The sequence below is a fragment of the Sceloporus occidentalis genome, unplaced genomic scaffold, assembly GCF_023333645.1.
Source record: "Sceloporus occidentalis isolate IW3139 unplaced genomic scaffold, rSceOcc1.0.p SCAF_2, whole genome shotgun sequence".
NCBI classification, from domain to species: domain Eukaryota; kingdom Metazoa; phylum Chordata; class Lepidosauria; order Squamata; family Phrynosomatidae; genus Sceloporus; species Sceloporus occidentalis.
The window spans coordinates 255,145,576-255,171,534 of NW_028316982.1; the positions used below are offsets into that span (position 1 = coordinate 255,145,576).

Consider the following 25,959-nt stretch of genomic DNA (forward strand, 5'->3'; position numbering starts at 1 on the left):
AAAATTATAGAGCCCTGGAGCAAATAGCATTTGGAAATTAGTGATAGCTCGCATTTGTTTATTTTCACTAAAATGCCGAACAATAAAGAGTTTCAGTTCCCTAATGATTGCCTGGTGAAAGGTAACAATAGAAACATTTGTAAATGCTAATAGGAGAGAGGGAGGTAAGGATCAGGAGGAATTGAAAACCTAAGAGAAGAAGGAATTTCATGCATGTTTACCTCCTGTCTGAGCCCCCAGGTTGCAGATAAAGCTTGAAATGCCATTCATCTAATTATTACAGAATGAAGTCAGAAGCATTTTGGCATACCCAGTTCCCAATTGTGTACTGGTGGCTGGAAAAGAGAGATAAGGACTGCAAGAACTAAACTATCTGTCTGTTTCACTAATAGTAGATGGATCCGACTTACTAGATAACCCGCCCAATGCTGAACAATAGAGGCTCTGAACTTGGCCATGAAGTAATCACAGTGTGACGCTGTGACAAAACTTGCAAGGAAGCTATTTTCTTTCATTGTCCTACTGACAAAGGAATGAACTTGTAAATCAAATGGAAGAGTCTCAAGGTGACTAGGCATGATATGGAGTTATATACAAAGCATGAAAAAAGTTATTTTGGGGGACTTCAACTGGCAGAATCCTCTAATCAGTATAGCAACCAACTATGCTGGCTGCGGGATTCTGGAAGCTATAACTCTCAAAGCTGTGGCTATATTGAATTTCTGTGAAGAAAGCAGGTCCCTAGGCATCTTGAGTTGCATCTGCACTGCAGCTATAATGCAGTTTGACACCACTTTAACTGCCATGGCTCAATGCTATGGGATTTGTAGTTTGTTATGGCACCAGAACTTTCTGACAGAGAAAGAGAAATAGATCACAAAACTACAGATACCAGAATTCTATAGTATTGAGCCATGGCAGTTAGTGGTGTCAAACCGCATCATTTCTGCAGTGCAGATGCAGCCCTGAAGAAAGGAAGAATCTCAAACTCTGATCAGGGGCTAGAGCTCAGAGATGAGCAGGGCTGATCTCAGGAAGACTACCTACCTGTTTTTTTTTTAAAGATGGTTCATTATCTACTTCTACATTCCTTTTCTCAGTAAGGTTACCAATAACAATGACAAAAGAACAATAAAATAAAATTTCAAAAGACTACTAAATAAATAACTATACTTAGATCACGGTGCAAAGCCCAGAACTGCAAACAGTATCAAAACTGCAAGGCAAAGTATTATGGATTAGTTCCATACTCAATCATACTTCGAGTAGGCCCACTGAAATCAATGGGACATAAGTTAGTCCTGGCTTACTAATGATCCATGAATTTCAATAAATGTATTTCAAATATGTCTATATCTGGATCCAGTCCATTGTTCTGAAGTTTGACATTTATTATACATTTATGTATGCATTTAATCAATTGATTTATAAACCACCCTTAGTCCACAAGTCATCCATGGGCAATTCATACACCATTTCAAAAGAACATATCCATTATTTAAAAAAATGACAATTACAAATTAAGAGGCAAAATAAAATCCTTTTCAAGCAGAAAAAAACAAAACAAAAAACACAATTATCAGAAAAATATGCTCCATGTTTACACTTACAATGTGTGCAAAATCAATGTTGCAATTTGATGCTAAAAACAAAACAGAGGCCTGTTACAGACTGCCAAAATAAAGCTGCTTTGGGTCTCTTTGGAGGTATGCTATTTAAATGATGCATGCATCCTAAGAATCCAGAAGCTGCACCAAACCTGCACTCCAGTGCTTAGGAATGAAGTGTGGCTTTCGAACAACCTCCGGACTCATAGGAGCCATGCATCATTTAAATAGCATACCTCTAAAGAGAATTGAAGCAGCTTTATTTTGGCAGTCTGTAACAGGCCAGAATTAGCACTGATTGTATCTGCTCACGGACACCATTCCAAAATCTGGGTGCCCTCACAAAGGAACTTCTTGTAGTAAATGCATAAAGTATTTCTCCTACAAATGGTTGGGGAGGGGAATAGTGTCTTATGAAGATTTCAATATATGAGTAGGACAATAGGAAGGGAGATGCTTGTTCAGATATTTTGGTTCTAAGTCATTTTAGGACTTTGCAGGTGACAACTAACACCTTGAATTCAACTTATATGCAAATACCTTAAGAAGTGGTGTAATGGGGTTTCACTGAATGAATCAGTGATTATCCTATTTGTTGAAATTTGTACAGGATGGAGCTTCTGGACTACTTTAAGGGTGAACGCATATAAAGTCAGTGGTAGCTGGTGCTCTCAAGTCATTGGGGTTTTGCCTGAACTTTAAAGGAGATATCCAAGGTACTGAACCTATTTTGGGATTAGGGTCCATTGCTGCGAACACCTCCCTTTTCCACTGAGGTAAAAAGCCACCAGGTTCCACTGTGTGTAATATATATTATCCAACCAGAATTGTTCCAGAAAATGGTACCTATAGTGTCTACAGTGTTTGGATAGCACTGTAGCCATTCACTACACCTTTGCCATTTTATTTTAAAGGTTCAAAAATGCATTTAAGTAATGTTCAACTTCTTTCCTGCATGAATCAAGCTGCCCTTCTCACTGTTTTATAGCACTTTGAGGAATCAATTCTTTTGTAAATCTTCCAAAGATTGATAATTATGCCTACTTGTTTGAGAGAATCATAGAGTTGGAAGAGACCACAAGAGGATTTGTAATATGTAATTACAGTGATATTATTTTCTTTATTTTCCTATTCATGGACACCTATTTATTGCTGCCCCAAAACAATAGTTCTCAGAGCAATATAGCAAATAACAAAGTGTACCTGTAAGATATTGGGAGTTCTCCTGAAATGAGCCTTGCTGTCCAGGTTTCAGCAGTAACCAGGAGTGCATTTGCACAGAAAAAACTAGTGTGTCAGCTGAACCCATTCCTTGAGACTTCAGGTCTGGCTATGGTGACATTTGCCTTCATTACATCCTGTTTGGACTGCTGTAACACACTCTACATGGGGCTGCCTTTGGAAACTTTAGCAGGTTCAAAATGCTGCGGCATAATGCTGACTAGGCCCAGTTATAGGGAGCATAAAACTCCCTTGTTAAAACAACTTCACTGACTGCAGAATTCAAAGTGCTGGTCATGACTTATAAAGCCCTATATGACTTAAGTCCAGACTATCTGAAAGATTGCATCATGATTGAATCTACCAGAGCTTTACGATCACCAGGGGAAGGCTTTTTTTTTTCCAGTGCTGCTACCATCACAGGCTTGTTTGGTGAGGACAAGAGACAAAGCCTTCACGGTGGCTGCTCCCACCTTCTGGAATTCCCTTCCATGGGAAGCTAGGCTGGCCCCCTCCCTCTTTTCCTTTCGCTGGAAGGCAAAGATGTTGTTTGTTCAAGCTGGATTATATAAATATAATCACTCTCATAGAGGCTTATTAGTGAGGTGTGTGCTGTCTTCATGGCTTTAAAAAACATAATTTTTATACTGTTGAAATGAAATGATTTTCATTGCTTTTAAATTTTAAATAAAATGTTAATTTTTAACCAATTTTATTTGTGGTCTCACTCTGGGAGGAGGGCGGTATATAAAAGAAAGAAAGAAACATGTTAGGTTTTAACACTGCTCAGTACACTTTAAAAGAAACCCCACACCTCACTGGAACTGCCTATTGTAGAAGGAGTTCAATAACAATGATCAAGATATCTTTCAGGGAAGCCTGTCAGCCATTCCTGTTTTTCTTAACAACCTCAAATAGGTTTCCAAAAAAAATCCAGGTTTTCTTGGTATCCAGTTTACAAGACTATTGGACTAGCAGATAGCTGTCACCATCATCCCAGAGGTATCTGATCTATATATCAATTTACTGAAGAACATTTCACCTTGCTGTTCAGCAAAAGCTCCCAATGTAGTGACAAGTAACAATGAGAACAATGAGAACAATGAAAGGGCACTAAGGATAATCAACAATTTTTAAAAGTAAAGCAATAAAGTAAATGCCACAGATGAATAACCAGTAAAAGGACTATGAGAATTAAAGGGTTTGTTGCTAAAATGACATATGATTTGCAACTTTGAGAGCCTCCAATTGCCCAAGGAATGCACTGAAAAATTGGGATGCCACCTCTAAAAAGGTAATCTTGGTGGTTGGAAGCTACCTAATTTTTGAAGATAGGAGATCAGAAATCTCAGTGTACAGCTAGCTATTTTCTGTGGACCTTTGGTATTGGCTGGGGTTTGGTTCCAGGAGATGGACACCAAAATCCATGGCTGCTCAAGTCCCATTGAATACAATGGTGTAATACGATTGTGTTCCTTATATGAAATGGCAAAATGAATGTTTGCTTTTTGAAATTTATATTTTTTAAAAAAATATTTTCAAGTCATAGTTGAATCCATAGATAAGGAATATGTGGATACTGTCATGGTTGAATCCATGGATGAGGAATCTGTGGATACTGTATGAGGGAAGTCAGTCTAATTGAAGAGCTTTGTTCATGAGTCATGACCCTTCAGAAATGCTCAAGTTCAGGTCTGGTCTGTTTCAGAGAACTCTGTTTCACTTTTCAGATCTCTCAAATCTGCCTGAATCAGCACAATTTGGTTCTGGATATGAGATTTCTCCAGATTTCTAATATTTTAAAATCCTTATTATTTTTTCATCATATATAATATTGTAGGGCAGTGAAATACTATTTCTCTGAATGTTTCTCTTTCTGCCCTTTATATTTGGTCTATAATTTAGTAATCGAGGGATGATGAATATGGTACTGTTTGAATTCATTTTATTCTATATTTTCTGTTTTATAATGCATGGATAGTTACCCGCCCCATATCCATAGGATATTATGGAACATAAATCCAAAATGTTTTATAATTTTATAATCAATGCAAGACATTTCATTTGCTTCTGCCTTAATGTTTTATCAATTTCCTCATGTGGGACACTGAATTATGTATTGATTTAGTGATCTTTCGTTACTAGTTCACCATCTTCCATCTGGAAAAGTTGTGAAGAAAATATATTTGTAAAGGATATATAGTTTTTATTAAACTTTTTACAACTGATATTTTGTCAGGTGAATGAATTTCACAGGGTTTATTAATTTCTGCATTCCCAGAACACTGAACTGGTCATTTGGCAAAGCATGCACAAAGTCTGATTTGTTTGAATGACATTTGAGGAAAGGGGTAAAAAAATAATATTAGATTGCTCTAGGTGTACAAGTGGTACTATAAAAAGTAAGAGGCAGCTTCTATACTAACGTCAGTGGGTATGGAACAGGGGAGGAGGAGGAGGAGGGGATAAGCATTCAGAGAACATGTTACTCCAATTCTGTACTGGTTAGAGTGATTGCCTTTTGTTTCTGAGCTCTATTTAATATGTCTTTAAATAGGTTTTTGATTAAATTGATTGCTAATTTGGGATGTAAATAAATTTTCCTATTTGGTCATCTCTGATAAAAAAGAGTGTGATTAATAGAATCTTTATATCCATTTTTGGTAAAAAAAAAATTATGAACCTCCACAAATTCCTCAGTATTCATGAAAAGAAATCATCATCATCATCATCATCATCATCATCATCATCATCATCATCATCATCAATTTATAGCCTGCCTTCAAGATGCCTGCAGCTATTCCATATGTGCATACCAGTGTACTGTACTATTTCTGAATACCAGTTTCTGGGAAATAACCGCGGGAGAAAGCTACTGTCATTATATCCGACAGACATCAGATTAGCTACTATCTTCTGGATGAGGTAGGACATTGGTTGGATCAAGTTGTGCCTTACTATGTTAGAAGAACCACCACAAGGTGGGAGGTGAATCTTTATTCAGGATTAGTGATGGAAAGCATCCCCTATTGCATTGGAGGTGGAGGGGACTCACTTATTTCTTCAGGTCAGGCTACAGGACACACATGACCTTTTTTTCCAACAGCATATCATCACTTGCTATTCCCGGCACCTAGTGCCAAAAGTGACCACCTCACTTTGCCTAGTACTAGAACAGATCTTATTAGAGGCTCATGTCTCTGACACATATACATACAAAGAGAGGAGAGAAAGAGATACTGGAAGGAGTGAGCTGTCTCTGCCCAATACATTAGGTATCACCTATTGTTATTACATTAAAGGAAAACAAAAGCAGGAATGACCAAATATTGAGAAGAAACTCTTCGGATACACAAAAATATGTTTTACTGAGCCAAGTACAGTCTTCCTTTTCCTCCCCCTTCTCCAGTAGTGGTCCATGATATTTTAGTGGTCCATGATATTCTGAGACCTCTTCTCCAGCGCCACAACCCAAATAAGTTTTTTTTGTCTTATGAGCTTTCTTCACTGTCCAGCTTTCACATGCATACACAGAAATGGGAAATACAATGGTATGGACAATCCTAACTTTAGTATTTAATGATATATCTTTACACTTGTCTAGCTCTTTCATAGCTACACTCCCGAGTCTTAGTCTTCTTCTGATTTCTCTACTGCCATCTCCACTATGATTGATGATTGAGCCCAAGTATGGAAAATCTTGAACTAATTCACTCTCTTCATCATCTCCTTTAAAATTACATAGCTCATCAGTGGCCATAATTGTGTTTTGCTGATGTTCAGCTGTAAGCCTGCCTTTGTGTTTTCTTCCATGACCTTCTTCAATAATATTTCCATGAGAATTTGTGCTATACTTTGGTTAAAGGAACCAATATTCCTGCAAGTTATTTCATACCAAAACTGACAAGATCCCTCATAGTTATCAGACCCTATGCATAGATTTCTCAACAATGACATTCAAAATATTGAGTTACATAACTTGGAAACCTTGAATTGGACCCAGACTTACTTACACATAAACAGACTCACTGAAATAAACGGGATTTCACATAGTCATTGAGGAAACCCTTCATTTGATAAACTACATGTATAATTGCTTCCTTACAGTCAATTCCCACAGTAGTTGATTTATATAAATTTAGTTTAAGGATCAAAGAAGGGAAGGCTTTGACTGAAAAAGTAAAACAAAAAACTGCTAAATAACGGAGCCCTCCCCCCATGCCATATTTTAATATCCGATTGTGTCTAATTATGGAAGAATATGTACTTACTTGCCCAGTGCAAAACATTCCATCTTAACTGTAGATCCCTTAGCAGCTGTAACTGTGTATGGAAAATGGACTTCAATTTTCGGCTCATATTCCCCCATCACACCTGGGAAATAAAGAATGGTCTTTAAAAATAAAATGGATGTCATTGTTGGTTTCCATGTGCAAAAAATTACTGTCAGAGCCCTGTGACACTGCTGTTAAACAATTAGATAGCAATGAGATTTATCATGGAAGGAAAAAATGTTATTGTTTGGGTCAAATATCATCTAGATATTTTTTCAATATAATCAAAGCAACGTTTTATCTTGAAAGAGTGGACAATTATGTCTCATGGTGTTGTACTTTAAGTCAATAGTACAAAAGACTGAGAAATGCACATTTTTATGAGGCATTAACCAAAAGTGAGCTAAATCTGTTGTTCTGATAACTGTCACAACAAAAACAGTAGTAACAATAGGCTTTCCCAATAATCAGAATAAAATATCTAGCTAATATCCACACCTATAACTCCCCTCCTTTTTTTGGGGGGGGGGGAAATAAATCAAGGAGTCTGAATTTGTCCCCAGGTTCAAACACCAGATGGAATAAAATTAGTTCGGATAAAGTTTAGCAAGATAACTCATGCATTTCTACACAGATAGTAGACAAGTAATAGTTTCTGGGCAGTCGAAGTATTCAATATTTTTTCCTAGCAAAATGTGTCCATATTCTATGGAGATGAGTGCTGTGGGGGAAAGGTGATGAACACTAATAATAATAATAATAATAATAATAATAATAATAATAATACATTTTATTTGTATTTCCCGCTTCTCCCAAGATCAAAGCGGGAGTCCAACAAAATATAAAACAGCATAAAGGTTATGCTGACTGTGGAGATGCACATATGTATGTGCATGACTTGACTATGTTATGTTTGACTCTTGTAAACTTGAGAACAGCTGGCTGATTCATTGCATGTGAGACAGGAATGGAGAGAATGGACAGGCAAGGAATTTTGAAGTTCAGGACTTATTCTGTGTAAAATTTACAGCAATGTTATCTCATGCACAGAAAAAGCTGTTTCTTGTGCAGAAAATGCTGTAATTGAGGACCTATTCAGTGCAAAATTCATACATAGGTGCTTTCCATAGAAAGTAACATTTTCTGCACATAAAATAATATTTCTATGCAGGAATATTATTTTCTGCATAGAAAATACTGTTTCCGGTACAGAAAATACTGCCCTTTTCCCTGCAAAACAACAAATTTTGCTAAGAATTAGTCCTTAATTGCCAATAGGCATTGAAAACTACATGGTTTTTGAAGATTTTCTTGCAGTGGTTAAAATCTGCTCCCTTTTTTGCTGGCACCACAACGGATTGAGCCGCAGAATGCGAATGCCACGGCCCCAATCCGGCTTTGTCAGGGATGGCTTCAAGCTGCCCCTTCAGGGCAGTCTGTTTCACCCCTTAGTGAAGGATTACATTTTAGTGTGAGTTAATCTGAAAATTCAGTTAATATGATGGTTCATTCACATTTACAAGCCATCACAGTATCAGAAGCCCCCCAGTATTTATTTTATTTCTTATTTTTTTACCTTGCGTTTATAGTGACACTGGCTATTGAAGAACATGAATATGGTTATGTCTTTCAAAGCTGTACCAGTAGTGGTGTGATCCTAGATTTATAAAGGATTTATGAAGATTTTTCTCAGGAAACCACAGCAGTGCTCAAACTGAGAGTGACAGGAGTTAGTAGGGCTCCTCATGGAGTTTGCAAGTTCACCCAATGAACAAACCTACCTAAATCATTAACCCTGTAGCTTTCAAAATATTACTCACAAGTCTGATCTGTAATTCAAGCAGCAAATGGCAATCACAGTTCTAGGCTGCAGGAATAATCCAGTTTGGCACCACTTCAATGTTAAGTAATTCTGAGAAATGTAGTTTTGTGAGACATTTAGCCTTCTTTGTCAGAGAGCTCTGGCACCACAACAAATTACAAACCCCAGGATTCCATAGTATTGAGCCATGACATTGAAAGTGGATTAATTCTGCAGGAAAGTGGATTAATTCATCCTGTGGTCACACAGAAGTATCCTGGGAGGCAGTTTCAGACACAAGGGCCACCAAGAGAGAAAACAAGTAGCTATGTTAGGGATCCAAGTTTAATTGTATATTGGATGGCTGGAGTGATAGAGCCAGATGAATGAAGATCACAGTTAGGGATGTGCAAGAATATAATAGTCAAGGAAAATTTTTGAAGATAAAAATGTGGAATGTGTATAAGATTCAGAAATGGATAGGAAACCAATACAGGGATTTTAAGAATCTCTGTGGTCAGCCATGAAAGAGGTGAATAATTTTGGCAGCATGTATTCATTTTCATTCAATAAATCTAGTTCAATATTCATGTGCATCAGTGAACTGTGAAGGAAGACTGAAGTTAACAGCTGTCTTTCTACATACGCAAAAGAAGATTGATGTCCTTGTCTCCCATTTTTTTAAAACAAGAATGCATTTTTTTTAAAAGAACAATTTTTGAAAAAGAATACTTGATCAGTTGTTACAATCCAGTAAGGGTGGTAAATACATGGAGAGAAATTCCTGCACACCTCTAGTGGCAGGGATATAGAAATATCCCTGCACAGACATACCTTGGTTCATCTTGGAAAGGGCTGGAAAGTGTTTTGCAAATATTCAGAAGATGCCAGCCACAGATGCTGGTGAAACGTCAGGAAGAAACTTTTCTGGAACATGGCCACATAACCCCAAAAAACCACAAAAAACTATTCAGAGGGGAATGTTTGCAAATCAAATCAACAATGGCTGAATTAATTTCTATAGGCAGATTTAAAATTGAGGCATGCCCCAAAATGTGTGTGTATGTGTTGTGTTCTGTGGACCCTGGCTCTTAAAGAGAATCACAATTTACCTAATGTTGTGGTTGTTGTGTGCCTTCAAATTATTTCCGATTTATGATGACCCTAAGGCGACCCTATTATTGGGTCTTCTACCTTATACTCATCCTCTTTGGGACATGCAGTTCAGTTCAGTTCATCTTTATTACAGTCATAGACCAGCACAAGGGACATACAGAAACCAGTAGAAATGCAGAGATCTCTACATTTTGTATAGAATGCTTGTAGGGGAATATTTGCAATATGTGTATGTGTGTGGTGATGAGGGTTGATTAACCCACTCACAACCCACCATATGATGACCATAATCAACAAATCATTCCCACAATAGGCAAATCTTGATGTCTGGAGGAAAGAGAACTAGTGTATGACAATCCAAAGTTGGGTGTGGCACTCATGGTAGCAGGCAAGGGTAAGAAGTAAACAAGGGGAAGGCAGCATGAGCAGCAGAGCTGAAAGGAAGAACAATAGGAGAGAGAGAAAGACAGAGTGGGCATGACAGAAGAGAAATGTCAAGAAAGGGGGAGCAATAAAAGAGTTTATAGTGGAAAGAAAGCTAGCATAGACTCAATGGCTACCAATGTAGAGGGAGGGAAAGAGAGAGAATTTATATTGAAGGGCAAGGAAGAGAGACATGGAATGCTGGGCTGAGGTTGTTACTAATGATTCTAATCTGAGTAAAGCTTGGTACTTTTGCTGCTGCTCCTGCTGCGTGCCTTCAAGTCATTTCTGGCTCATGGTGAACCTAAGGTGACTCTATGATGGGGTTTTCTTTGCAATTTTCTTCAGAGGGGTTTTGCCATTGCTGTCCTCTGAGGCTGAGAGAGTGTAACTTGGCCACCCAGTGGGTTTCATGGATGCTTAAGGACATCATTGTTTATAACTTTGTAAATGTAAATGTAAAAAGTACCCATGGATACTTTAAAAACCACTGACCTAAATATCAAGCAATATTTAATTTGCATTGTACAGAAGATTTTCAGTATATGCAAGGAACTGCATGTTCATGATTCATAATCTTCTCCCCAAGCACCATGTTCAATATCTACTGCTCAATTGCTCCAGGATGCAGTCTCTGTATTTTATCAAATTAGTCTTTCAGTGTTGAATTAAAGTAGTCTTTTTTCCATTGAATTTTCCAGGATTTCCTCTGGCAATCCCCAAGAAGTACCATGTGAAATCCCTGCTCTGCAGGTTTTAAACTGGTAAAAACTCCACTGATTCCACTTGACACCATGGAAGGAAAATGTTATACTCAGTCATCCCTACCCTTCAGCTAGATGTTGCTAATCAAACTACTCTACCTTAAAAGAATGTTAATATTGTATCCAGGGAAAGTGGGAAGGGACCATATAGTGAAAACATAAGCCCCTTATTACGTTAGAGCACAGTTTTGAAATCTATAGTACAGTCAGTCATCTGTAGCCGTGGATCCAATCAGCCATCATTTGAAGATATCCCCTCAACCAAAAAATTTTAAAAAGCAAAAGTTGATTTTGCCATTTTATATAATGGACAACATTTTATTACACCATTGTATATGGGATTTTTTGATATCCACAGGTACTTCACAGATTTTGACATCCAGGGGTAGTCTTGGAATTAAAAACCCCTGCAGATACCAAGGACCCATTGTAATAGGAGAAAGTAGAAAAGAAAGCTGCTTAATAATCTGAAATTAAATTTATGGCCAATACCATGGTGGTGCTGTGGTTAGAGCTGGTGTAAAATTTGGGAGAGACCCAGGTTTTAATCTCCACAGAATTATTAAACGTACAGTCAGCAATCAGTATCTGCAGACTTGACACTTGCGGATTCAATAATCCATGGATAGCAAGCCCACGTTCTCCCCAATGGCGGCATGTTCATGTAGCTGTGCTGCCATTAGGGACATCTCCCATTGTCCCTAATGGTGGCATGGCCATGTGCACACACATTGGGGACAACAGGGACTATCCCCAATGGTAGATCAGCCATATGCAAATGCTGCCACTGAAGTCCTGTTTTCCCTAATGGCGGTCCAGCCACATGCATGTGCCGCCATTGGAAATAAAAGAACTTGAACATCCGTAGATTTTAGTAACTGCAGGGGGGGGGCATCCAGAATGCATCCCCCAAAGATACTGAGGGCCGACTGTATTGAGTGACCTTGAGCCAGGGAATCTTACTCAGCCTGACCTAGCTCAAAAGGATAAAACTGGGGGCATGCTACATCCACATTTGCTCCTTTGAGCTCATTGAAGGAAATGTAGAATATATATGCAACTAGTCAGTTAAATAAACAAATAAACCTGGTGAGCTATCTTAACTGAATAATAGAATGAGTGCTTTGCATGCAGAAAGGATCTTCAATAGAATGCAGGGATACATGATCATTATGCCCCACAACCACATGCAGACTTATGGCTTAGAGCGGCCTACTGCTTGTGCAGTCTTCCTCAATAATAACTTTGTCATCTTGACCACATTCTGATGTTGCTTGTTCACACATGCTCCAGTTTTCATATGTGTCATGTTGCAGGGTATGTATCATCCTTGCACCATTTCCAGGACCCACTCTCTGTGACAACATAAGGGGGCATTCATAGTTTTCATGTTTTGAAATCTCAGAGATTGGGATACTCCTGACCTGATAACCCTAACACACACACACACACACACACACATGCATGAAGGAAGGATTCATTCATTCCTTCATTCATTCATGCAGATAGAAGCTGCAACAACATGTTGCAGCATATGGAGTTACTGTTGTTTTGTTTTATTCATTTATATCTCATGATTTTCCAATAATGGTGGGAGAAGAAGACCAGGAAGAAGAAGTAGAGCAGGGGTAGGCAACCTGCGGCCTGCGGGCCGGATGTGGCCCGGCAAGGCCTTGGGACCGGACCTAGCCTGGTCCTGCCGCCGATTGCTGCCGGGGCCTTTGGCCTCTCGTGCGCATGCGCAAGGGAGGCAATTGTCTATAGATGCCTCAGAAACATGCATTTATATTAACATTTTTTAAAAAATCAGCAAATTTTTTGCGTGTCCTCCACTTTTTTTAAAAAAGTGTCCATCATTTGATAATGTTGTCTTACATCTGTCCCGGTTTATTTAGTTATTTAATTTTTTAAAAAATTATTTAATTATTTATTTTTTGGCTTCGGCCCGAGGGACAGCAACCCGGCCCTCGTCTCAAAAAGGTTGCCTACCCCTGAAGTAGAGGAAAAAAACTTCATTGGATGTAGCTGAAGAAGAAGCAGGGGAAGAAGAAACAGAAGAAGAAGGAGGAGACTAAAAGAAGTAAAGGAAAAAGGAAGGAGAAAAGAAGGTAAAAGGGGGAAGAAAAGGGGAAAGAAAGAAACCCTTTGAACCATAGTTTGCTAATGTCAAGAAATAATTTCAACATACTGACCTGGAATGTAAAGGGCCTAAATGGTCCGATTAAAAGGAAAAAAGTATTTCATTATCTTGGGAAATTGAATTTGGATATAATTTGTCTTCAGGAGACGCATATAAAATCGAAAGATGTAAAACTTCTCAAAAATCCAAAATTTGGTGTTGAATATGTCTCTGTGACTGCTAAAGCTAAAAGAGTTGTGGCTATTTATATCAGTAAGAAGATTCAAAGTAAAGAATTATTTACAGATACAAATGGACATTATGTGGCTATAGAAGCGGAAATTCAGAAAAAGAAAGTTTTAGTGTTGGGAATCTATGCTCCGCAAAATAAAAAAAGGTAACTTTTTTCGATGACTACTTAAAGAGATACAAAAAGTGCCTTTGGACAACATTCTTTTCTTAGGGGATTTCAATGGGGTAGTCGACCCCAAAATGGATAAAAGCTCAAGCAAAAGAACTTTTGATTTACAAGGAAAACTTCCTAAATTGTTCTTTTCATTAATTGATCATTTGGAACTAGAAGATATATGGATACTTAAAAACCAAGATGCTTTTTTTTCAAACCACCATGCTTCCCACTCAAGAATAGATATGTGTTTTGCGACTAAGAGTCTGTGTAAAGAAATTAGTGATGCAAAAATTTTACCTAAGGTAATTTCAGACCATAATCCTTTAATGACATCTTTGAGAGGCCCTAAAAGAGAATACAATTGGCGACTCTTTGATTATCTCTTACAGAATAAAGAAATACTGGAAGAAACTAAAAAGACCCTTCAGTTTTATTTCAAAGAAAATAGCAATGATGATCTTGAGAAAGCTACAATATGGGCTGCATCAAAGGCAACAATGAGAGGATTCTTTATACAAAAACAAGCGGTCCTGAAAAGACACAGGGCAAAAATAATCCAATAATTAAATTAGAAAATAAGAATGAAAGAAAAAGAGCTTCAAAAAAAAATCTAATAAAAAGATACTATTAGAAATTGAAATCCTTAAACAACAAATTACACAAATATGGACAAATGAAATTGAACAAAAAATGAAAGCGGCTAGACTATGCTATTTTCAACAGGCTAATAAAGCAGGGAAATGGCTTGCTTTCAAACTTAGGAAAAGGGAGGAAATGTTGTCTATTACTAAAATAAAAGATGGCTCTAAAGTCATTACAGACCAAAAAGGAATTCAAAAAGTTTTTGAAGGATATTACAATGATTTATTTAAAAGTAAAGATACTAATATGAAAGACATAAAGGACTACTTGGATAAAACTAAGATTACGCCACTTGACGAACAACAGAAAAATGTGCTAAATCAACCAATTACAGTGCAAGAGATCAAAGATACTATAAGGACATTAAAATCTGGGAATGCACCGGGACTGGATGGATTCTCTGTCCTCTACTACAAAGAATTGGTTGATATAATAGCTGAATCCCTACAACAAACTATGAATTAAAGAGGATAAATTATCTCATACCTGGGACAAAGCTAATATAGTATTGATTCCTAAAGAAGGGCAAGATCATCTCAACCCAGGAAACTTCAGACCCATATCCCTCTTGAACGTGGACTATAAGATATTCACCACCATCTTAGCAAGAAGAATAAAGAAGATTCTGACCAAATGGATCCACCAAGATCAATGAGGGTTCCTACCAAAAAGGCAACTAAAAGACAATATTAGGCATGTTATAAATTTGTTAGAGCATTTTGAAGTCCATAACGAAAAGAAGTTAGCTCTTATTTTTTTAGACATTGAGAAGGCCTTCAATAATGTTCATTGGTCCTTTTTGCAATATACTTAAAAAAAATTAGATGTAGGCCCAGATTTTTTGAATTGGACAATGGCAATATATAAAAAACAGACAGCTAAAATCATTATTAATGGTGAAACAACAAAACTAATTGAGGTGCAAAAAGGAACACGACAAGGTTGCCCTTTGTCCCCATTATTGTTTATTCTTGTTATGGAGTTTTTGTTAGCTAATATCAGGGGAAATGATAACATAAGAGGGGTAAAAGTAAAAGGGTGTAAATTTAAAACCTGTGCGTTTGTTGACGATTTAGTAATATCGTTAAGCAACCCATTAGATGACATTTTCTTTGTTGTTAAAAGAATTTGAAAATTTCGAAAAAGTAGCAGGTTTAAAAATCAATAAGAACAAAACAATAATTATGACAAAAATATGAATTGTGTAGAGGAAACGGAATTGAGTGCACATTCGGGGCTACAAGTGCGGAAAAAAGTAAAATATTTAGGTACTGAATTGACAAAAAAGAATTTGGATTTATTTAATAATAATTACAACAAATGTTGGGCCAATCTAAAGAAAGATCTTCAAAGCTGGAAAGATCTCAAACTCTCAATATTAGGCAGGATTGCCACTGTTAAAATGGTAATCCGACCAAAAATATTATTCTTTTTCCAAACCATCCCTATTATCCAAAATAATTCGATTTTATCAAAATCACAAAAAGACATTATTTTTTTCATTTGGGATGGGAAAAAACCCAGAATTAGATTAAAATATTTGCCAGACTCCAGTGAAAGGGGGGACTTGCGCTACCAAACCTCAAGCTATATTATGATGCTTGTGTTATGATTTGGTTAAAAGACTGGTTGGAGTTAGAAAATATTGATTTGTTAAAACTGGAAGGTTCAAACTTGAGCTTTGGTTGGCATGTGTTTTTCTTCTATGAGAAAGTGAAAGGGAATAGAGACTTTAAAAATCACTTTATCAGAAATGCCATCTTTCAGATATGGAGAAAATATAAAAAATTAATTTGTTCAGGCATTCCATTATGGTGCTCTCCTCATGAGGCCTTACTAAGAACAGACCCAATAAGAAATGAAAAATGGTTGAGATATGCTGACTTGCTTAAAATTTAGGCAAGGGGATTGGATAATGAAATCAATGGAAGAGCTAAAAACAGAAGGGAAGATTGATCATTGGTTTTTATACTTTCAACTGCAAAATAGATTCAAAATAGATTAAAAAAAACCCAAGGGAATAAACTTTCTTAAATCTGAGCTGGAGAATATTTTGTGGGCAAAGAAAGGAGTAACAATATCGGCACTATATAAATGATTGCTAAAATATGATACGGAAAGTGAACAAGTCAAATCAAATATGATAGCTTGGGCACAAGACATAGGAAAACTGCTGGACTTTGATCAATGGGAAAAATCATGGACAATAAGAGTAAAATACACTCTATGTCAAGACATACAGGTGGTATCTGACACCAGTGAAATTATGTAAAATATATGGAAATTCCAGCAGCAAATGCTGGAAATGTAAAAAAGAAAAAGGGACAATATATCACCTTTGGTGGAAATGTAAGAAGGCAAAGAAGGTTTTGGTTTACCATATGGAAAACTATTAACAAAATATTGAATATAAAATTAGAGAACAAACCAGAAATATTTTTACTAAATATGATTGATGAGAGGTTGGAAAAGAGATACGGGCATGTGCTATTTTAAATGATTTGTTCAGCTAGAATGATATACGCAAAAGCTTGGAAAACCAAAATGTTCAGAGATTGAAAGAATGGTTTGTTAAGCTATATGAGATATTGGAATCAGACAAATTGACAAGGAAACTAAATTATGGAAAATCAGAGAAATTCTTAGAAGTATGGAAACAAGTATTCGATTTTTTTGAGGAAAAATGGGGTAAAATGACAGTCTTTTGAAGGAATGGTAAAATATGATTTATAGGTGCAGTTCTTTCTTATCTACCTCTTTATTGGTAGTTATTACAGTACTTCATAATATTTGCTCATCTTAATTAAGATGCAGTAAAATTCAGGTTATATGATAAATTTTGATGTTATGTACATATCAGTCAAAAGGCAATACCTACAAAAATTAGACTTCCTTTGAATTGCATAAAGTTTTCTTTTTGTCTCTTCTTTTTCCTTATATAAGGAAATAGATGTCAAAATTTAAACTAAGGAAGTGAGAAAATAATCAAGACAAAACACTATTACTGAACTTAGTAAATACAGGAAGGCTTTTTGTTGTATGAGAGATGGAATGGGTAAAGCTGAAATTGTATGTATGTAAGGTCCTTAAGTCTTTAAGTATTTATGTAATTTCTAAGTTCTGTATGTTATGTCCTTGTGTTTTGTAATTGTTTTTTAGAAAATAAATAAAAATTTTAAAAAATGGGTCCTAAGGTATCTTATGACATGTTAAAACACATCACAGATTTAAACTATAGAAAAACATGAATTTTTTTTAAAACAACGGTCACTTTAAAACAATTAATTTATAAAGTTAAAACCATTAAAATTGATTAAAATGTTGTATGCGAAACATAAACAGTACAACATTAAAAGTCCATCCAAGTTTTTAAAAGCCTGATAACATAAGAATATTTTGATTTGCTGGTGGTAGGAGAACAAGGAAGGGGTTACTGTGGTCTCTGCAGGGAGAGAGTTCCAAAGCCACCAATAAGGCCTTCTCCCTGGTTCCCACTGAGGGAACTATGAGCAAGTGATGGGGCAGAGACAAGAGCCTCTCCTGAAGATTTTAGAGATTTAGTGGGCTAAAATTTTTCTTCAGCTAGCCTTGACCCAAGCTTATGGGATTCGAGCCATTCATACCTTTTCCCATAATATTTCATTACAAATTTAATAGATTCCTGTCTGCTGCTCCTGCAACATACATACAGTATTCTTTCATAATGTAGCATTAGATTTGGGGGCTTTTGTGGTGGAGTTTGGTGGGTTTTTCTTTTTTTTTTTTCTTTTTTTTTCTTTTTTGGTATTTCTGCAAACTTTGAATCCTAAACCTAATTACTAGTCCCACACTGAATGACCCCACTGAATTAATTGCTAAATAATAAGCCAGGAGTTATGTAAATCCATTGATTGAAACAGATCTACTCTAGGAAGGACTATCAATTGAATTTAAGCCTGAAATTCCTCTACCACTGCTTCTGTATGTGGATGGTGCGTGCCATTTTGGCAATATATGGCACACATTGTAATTTTTATTCTTGTTGTTGTGCCCTCAAGTCATTTCTGACTTATGGCAACCCTCAGATGACTCACACAAGGTCACCTGGGGCGTTTCCATAGCCCAGCAGGGAGTCAAACCCTGATCTCCAGTCCTATTCCTATGCTCAAACAACTACTCTACCCTGCCTCTCAGCACATAACGGATGAATTATTCAAGATATTATTTTTACAGTTTTACATTTTTATACATGATCTTAAAAATACTTAAGGTATTTCATTCTTCTGATGAAGTTTGATCTTTCTTGTCTACCTATCAATTTGCTGTGTTTCAGTGCCCTAGTTTCTAAACAGGCTTTGAAAACCTCTTTGCCAGATGTCATGCTTTGACCAGGACCCTTGTTTGAGATGCTTTTCAACAATTAAAGTCTACAACCTGCTTTCATTGTGACTCCCTTGAAATTCTCATATGGCTGCATTTGTGAGACACAAAAGCCAAAGTCCACTTCATTCAGCTCTTTAAAGGGTCATAATGCAGGCCTATATTATGTTTCCCAAAGTTCACTCAGCTATAACAGACTGAGACAGAAAGCAGGATTGCTGTCACTGTCTCTGCTATCCAATTAAACAAAAATGAGCACTATAAAGGGAAAATGATGGTCTGCTAAGAATGACCCACATGTGTCATGCAAAATCCAACAGAGTGTGAACATCCCATCCTTTCCTTGATAGTAAAGACCAGACAAACTCAAAAGTTTTTTCTTCCTCCTTCATCTACAACCATTCCAAATGTCCATTATTTTACTGCCCATAGCAACAAAGTGCCCTTGTTACTCTGGAGTCATTCTGTCCTGAAGCCAAACAATTGTAGTTCATAATCAGGTTGTTCCAGCGGGCTGACATGTGACAGAAAATGACAAGTTGCTCCAAGCTGGACTCCATGTCATATGCCAGGACCATGGGGAAAGCTGTCAGACAGGTAATATACAGGGAAAGGCTTAGAGTTCGTGAAGAGAGAGGTAAATAAATATCTAGGTTTGGAAAGGCCACCATGCCTACTAAGGCAAAACAAGCTTATAGATTTGTCTTTGAGTAAGGAAAGAGACCTAATTTCACATTGCTGTCAGCCTAAAGGAGGAAGGAACAGAAATAGAGATTAGGGGACTGTTATGTCCTTTGACATCTGAGGATGCTTAAGATTTGCCCATGGGAAAAAAAATAACGCCCACAAGCAGGTATCCTCTTCTGTGCAATATGTGTTAATGAGCTGTCATATAATCATATATGCTCAAGGTCTTGTACAACCAGATAAATCTTTCAACAGATAATTAGCAGACAGAGTAACAAAACACCTGCACTTTCCACTGACAGCAGTAGTCAGTTTGTGTTGAATCAATAGTCAAGCGTAGCTTTGATTTCTCTAAATTATGTGAGCAATTGCTCAAGCAATCGCCCATACCTGGTTTCTTCCTCTGTAGGGGATGAGTTCAGAATTTATTATTGTACATCCTGGAGCCCTAAGTACTGATTTACAAAACAATGATCAAATGCAGACATTGCTTTATCTATAAATAAGGCTCTTACACCTAGTTGCAGCCAGCCACATAGAACTGACTCCATCAACTGTAATGGCCTGCCAGAAACTCTGTAAGCCTCCTTCTTTTTGCCATTTGCCTGGTAATGCGGGCGGGGGGGGGGGGGGTAACAGTAGTGGAAAGTGTGGGATGGGGTTGTCAAGCATCTGTCAGGCATTAGACCTGGCTTCTGTAGGTTTCAATATGGGATGATGCAGAAGAAGATGGCACAATTAAAATAAACTGTAATTAGCAAGAGAGTAATAGAACTGTAGTGTTGAATGATACCCAGCACTACAACACCCAACAGCCCTGGTGGTGCAATGGTTAAATGCCTGTACTGCAGCCACTCACTCAAAACCATAAGGTTGCGAGTTCAATACTGGCCAGAGGGCTCAAGCTTAACTCAGGCTTGCATCCTTTCAAAGTCGCTAAAATGAGTATCCAGTTTGTTGGGAGCAATTAGCTTACAGCCGTAAAATGCTTAGAGACTGCTTAGTTCAGTATGAAGTGTTATATAAATGAAGCTGCTGCTATTGCTATCCCAACAGTAATCAAGTCCAATACATTTGCATTGCAGGGAATCTGCATGCGAGAGATAGCAATTTAACCTTTATTTTAAAAATACGTGTGAAGGAAATTCCCAACACCATCCAAGCTAGTTTATTCTACTGTTGAACAGCTCCCACACTCATGAACATCTTCCTAATGTGTAGATAGAACCTCATTTCTTGCTATTTGCATCCTTTGGTTCATGCCATTTTCTCTGGAGTCACAGAAAACATTCTTAATTCTTCTTCTATGGCCCTTTTCACATGAGGGACTTACCACGTGGTAATCGTTGCCCAAACATTGCCCAAACATTCCAGAAGCATAGAGGTGGGATTGTCTGTAGTGCATCTGAAACATCACTGAAGTGCTCTCGTTGTTCTTCCATCCACAAATTATTTGCGGAGAAGCCATTTTTATAATAACAGAATCTTCCGTTATTACAAAAATGGCTTTTCCATGAACAATTGGCAAGAGAAGAACAGCGGAATGCCTCAATTACATTTCAGAAGCTCAATGGATGATCTCACCTTGGGCAAAGTTTGCACTACGATTACCTCGGGGTAAGTCCCTCGTGTGATAGAGTCCTATGTGTCAGCCCTTCGGGTAATTTAAACTGGCTATGATATCACATCTTCATCTTCTGTGTTCAGACGAGCTCCCTTAAGTAGTTCACATAGGGCAGAGTTGGGAATCATATGGTCTTCTAGACGTGTTGATCTGCAATTCGCAGCATCCCTCACAATTGGTTATGCTGGCTTGGGCTATTGGGAGTTGCAGTCCAACCTTTTCTGGAAGGGTGGGGAGTAACAGTACCATAAAATATAAACATTTGAAATAACCACACTTTGTTTTAATGAGACAACAAATGTTTTCAGCTCCTTAACTCCCCCCTTTCTTATCCTGGGAAAGTTGTCTGTAGTTTCTTTAATCAAAAACATTTTACTGCTTTCATTGGGTAACTGAGACCCACAACTTCATCCTAACAAACAGTGCTCTTTCTACTGCTTGTAAACACTTATTAAATAATTCTTCAGTATTTCTAAGGCAGTGTAAAAAGCAGTTAATGAAATGGTGCATGATCTATTATTTTCCCTGATGAAACTTTTTATCTCTTCAGATAGAATTTTAAATTGTTTTTGTAAGTCTGTGCAAAGTGAAATTGAATTGTATGGAATGACTGATTGTCAAGGACATCTGCACAAATGAGGTATTCATTTTATTCAGAATCCATTCAAGGATTTCTTGATGTTTTTATTTAATTTGCTTCCTATCAAGGAGATAAGTTTCCCTTTGAGGCAGAGCTCTGAGGAAATAAAAGATTAATATAAAGACAAGTGAATTCCTACACTCTTGCAGGATTTGACATAAAACTATAATATTATTCAGCTGCCTCAATGAAGATAAATATATAGACATGTTGTCTCAGAAGCCTTCTTGTCATAAGATGTCAAGTCCCAATGGTATTACCTACAATTGAGAATTTTAAATAGTAACCCATGAAATTTCAAATTCACAGGAAGGATTATTGTAATTGGATTGTTCTGAATTTAGTTCTTTTCATCTATGAGCATCTCCCCCTCCAATAATGCTTCTCCCCGACCATTTGGGCTGGGGAGGAGATTTTGCTGGCCTCTCATTAGAGACCAGCATGTTAAAGGAAAACAGCATGCTCTGCTGGCTGTTGGGAGAGGAGGGGGCGGGGTTTAGCTTGCTTGGGGCTTCCCTGCCCAAACTCCTCTCACTTGGCTTCAAACGCTGGAGCAGGAAGGAGGCCTCAGATGCCTGTTCCTGCCCAGCACTCCTGTGGCCAGCCTTGGAGAAGAGGGGCCTGAAAGCCGGCTTGATTCAGGATAAGCCAGCAGGAAGCCAGCTGGCCTGACTCTGGGAAGCCCTTGGCAGGACAAGAGATCTCTGGAGGCTAAGTGATGGGGCTGGGAAGGGGGCTTGGGTCCTTCTTCACAGCAGCCCTCAGTTGGGCCTCTGGGGGAATAAGAGAATATCCCCTTCAAGTTCTGTGCCTGCTACCTTCCTCCCCCTGTTAATAGTTTCAGTAGCAGCTATTTGGTTGGAGGCTTGGCAGCCATTTTGCATTGGCAGCCATTTCATATAGCTGCCTTGCAGCCTTGTTGTGGGAAGAAGGCCTGGGGCTCAGTGAGGAGGGTCCTTCCACTGCAGAGGGCCCCAACTTTACATAACAATCCTCAATCAGACCTATTCCACTGATACCTTAAAGGACTCAGATCCTGTCTGATGTTGGGAGCTAAGCAGTGTCTGCCCTGGTTAGTATTTGGGTGGGAGGCTGGCAGTGCTGCAGGCTATATTTCAGAGGAAAGAAGTGGCAATGCCACCTCTGAGTCTTATTTTAGGCTAAAAATGTTCATGCTAAGCTGGGTTTGCCCAGATGGCTTTTGTAGGGGAGTGTGCCCATAAACACAAGAGCAGCTGGTGTTTCATTCAGTGCTGGCTGCCTCCCTTGCTGCTGAGAAGTGTGGCAGCCATTTTCTATTGGCAGCCATTTTCTATAGCTGCATTTGCAGCCTTGTTCTGGGGAGGCCTGTGGCTCAGGGAGGGTGCTATGCATCTCCAGGGGCCCTAGTTTGGCATAACAATCTCTAATCAGTCATTTGGGAATAAAAGTTTTCATGCTAAGCTGGTGTTTAATTCATTCTATAACAGCATTCAGTGCTGGCTACCCTCCCTTGCTGATTTGGTTGAGGCTCAGTAGCCATTTTGTATTGGCAGCCAATTTATATAACTGCATTCCCAGACTTGTTTGGGGAGGTCTCTGGCTCAGTTGGGGGGTCAAACAACTATAGAGGGCCACAGATTGCCATAACAATCTGTAATCAGTCATTTTGGAATAAAATTTTCATGCTAAGCCAGGTTGGCCTGGACATTTTTTGGGAGGGAGTCTGCAAATAAATGCAAGGGCAGCTGGTGCTTAATTCCCTTTATAACAGCATTCTGTGCTGGCTACCCTCCATTACTATCAGTGTGGCAGCCATTTTTTATTATTATTATTATTTCCCCAGCCATTTATTATTGTCACATTGTCAGCCATGTTGAGAGGATGTCTGTGCTTCTACAAGGGGTGTCATACAATTTCAGGGGACCCCAGTTCCACATGTCAAGTGTTAATCAGCCATTTTCAAATTAATTTTTATGCTAAGCTGGGTCCAGTATGGATGATATTTGGAGGGGAGTCCACCGTTAAATACAAGGATGGCTGGTGACACAAACATATACATTCATTAATGTTGGGATGGGTGATATATTATGCAATTCAAGTTTGTTCTGTTCAGTATGGCCTTTGTTTTTTGGAGCACATCCTTATAATAGGAACTATCATTTACTCAGTTAAAGTAATTGCTAATAGCTCCAAAGAAAGGAATAGAGGGAGAAGGGCCCTGCCCCCAAAGAGGATGATAGTGATAAAGATATTCATTGGGATTCAGTGCTATCCAGGTTGCAGGCTTTGGAATCTGAGAGGGTGGAATATGTTCCAAATGCATCTTCTGGGCATATGTCAGCTGTGATGTTGGAACAAAAGAGATTATTTAACAAAGTTTGCTCTCGTCTTACTCCCCTTGAGCAGTTACAAGCCCAAGATGAGGGTTCTTCGCAGTCAATGTGTCAGGGGGCTTCCAGAGGGTGAGCGAACTACAGTGGATGGTAATGTTTCAGACATTTCACCAGGTGAGGAACTTGAGCAACAGTTTCTTTCATCACTGGTCACTTGACCACGGGGTCCAGGCCAGTTGCAGGCTGTATCACAGCCTAACCCCATATCTGGGACTTCCATGGCTACAGGGGTGCCATCTTCCCCTTCTGCTAGGCCTACACAAGGTGAGCGCTTGCATAGTGGACATCTGGTCCAGAAAACGCCTATTTTGTCTTCCTTTCATGGTTCAGAACCAACAAGCCAACAACAAAAACTGTTATGCTGGGAGTTTGGCTCACAGGGTGTCTGTAACCGAAAGCCCTGTAGGTTTAAGCATGAATGCTCATTGTGTGGAGGGAATGAATCCTTTAATAACTGCACCCTGATAAGGGGACAAATGGGACATAAGGACCAAGATACGAGAAAGGTAGGTGGCCCTGCCACCCCTGCTACAAAAGGGACCTAGCTCATTAGATGCTGATACCTTCTCTATCTGGCTGAAACGTTATCCCATCAGAGAGGCTGCATTGTTCTTGTTAAAAGGTTTTACTTATGGTTTGAAGATCCCCTTTTTGTGATATTTCGTCCCCCTTTCTGGCTCCTAACTTAAAATTAGTTAGGCAAATGGGAGACCTGGCATATAAATGATAATCAAGGAAGTTCCGAAGATAGGTTGATTGGACTCTTCCAGGTACCTCCTGTTCCAGACCTGTGGGTCTCTCCATTGGGATAGTCCCTAAGAAGACACTGGGGAAATTCCAGCTTTGACATCATCTTTCTTTTACCAAGAGAGACTGTGTTAAGGATGCCATTCCACACCAATTGGCTACTGTTAAATATATCTCTTTGGCACTTCCATGAGGGAAGTCAACAAATACGGATTGAAAGCAGAGTTGGCAAAATGTGATATTCAGCTTTTCTCCTGTTGCCAGTTCACCCAGGCAAATTTGATTGGTTAGGTTTTAGTTTTGGTGGTACATTTTATATGGATCTGACACTTCCTATGGGGTGCTGAATGTCTTGTTCAAATTTTCAAATGTTTAGCACATTTTTGAAATGGGTGTTTAAGACCAAATTGGGCTTAAAAGGGGTTATACATTATTTAGATGATTTCCTGTTCATGGGGGCATCTAGCTCTGGACAGTGTCTCCAATTACTACAGTGTTTTGAAACATTAGCTGGAGAGTTGGGGGTTCCTTTCTCACCAAAGTAAGACAGAGGGACATGCCAATAGTTTACCTTCCTAGGTAAAATTGTAGATATGGTTAACCAATGCTGGTAGAGGGTCAACTGCTTTGCTTCCCTTAGAAAGGCAACACTAAGGGAATTTCAAGAGCTCATTGGCCACTTTAATTTCAACTTTAGGGTTGTGGCCCCAGGTAGGGCCTTCTTAAGATGTCTCTGTGATGCCTTTGGTGGGATTTCACACCCTTACCATAGGACAAGGTTGATGCAAACTATCCACCATTTGATCTATTCTTAGATAAGTTCAGTGGTATAACCATTTGGAGAGAGGTTAAGAAGCTAGATGCCCAGCTACATATTTTCTGATAATACAGGTTCAATAGGCTTTCTAGTCCACTTTTTGAAAAGATGGTTTGCCCACAGGTGGCCTGTGCAATAATTAGAATCAGATATTACTTTAGACTTAACATTCTTGCAATTGTTCCCCATTTTAGTTGTCGTACATTTATGGACAAGCGAGTTGGCCAACTCTGGTGTGACAACATGGTGTTTGTACAAGTAGTGAGTTCACTGACCTCTAGATCACATAAAGTCATGAGATTAAAATGTGCATTCACATTGCATTGCTTGTCGC

The 25,959-nt window shown here is 38.3% G+C and overlaps 1 protein-coding gene across 5 annotated transcripts in view; it reads right to left on the minus strand.

Annotated features, from left to right (window-relative positions):
• Positions 1–25,959, minus strand: part of CNTN5 (contactin 5) — a 934,652-nt gene that overhangs the window by 181,996 nt on the left and 726,697 nt on the right. For all 5 annotated transcript variants that reach the window (XM_089512787.1, XM_089512786.1, XM_089512784.1 and 2 more), the window contains one exon: positions 7,100–7,202. In XM_089512787.1, the coding sequence (XP_089368913.1) occupies positions 7,100–7,202 (103 nt within the window). The remainder of the gene's footprint in view (positions 1–7,099; positions 7,203–25,959) is intronic.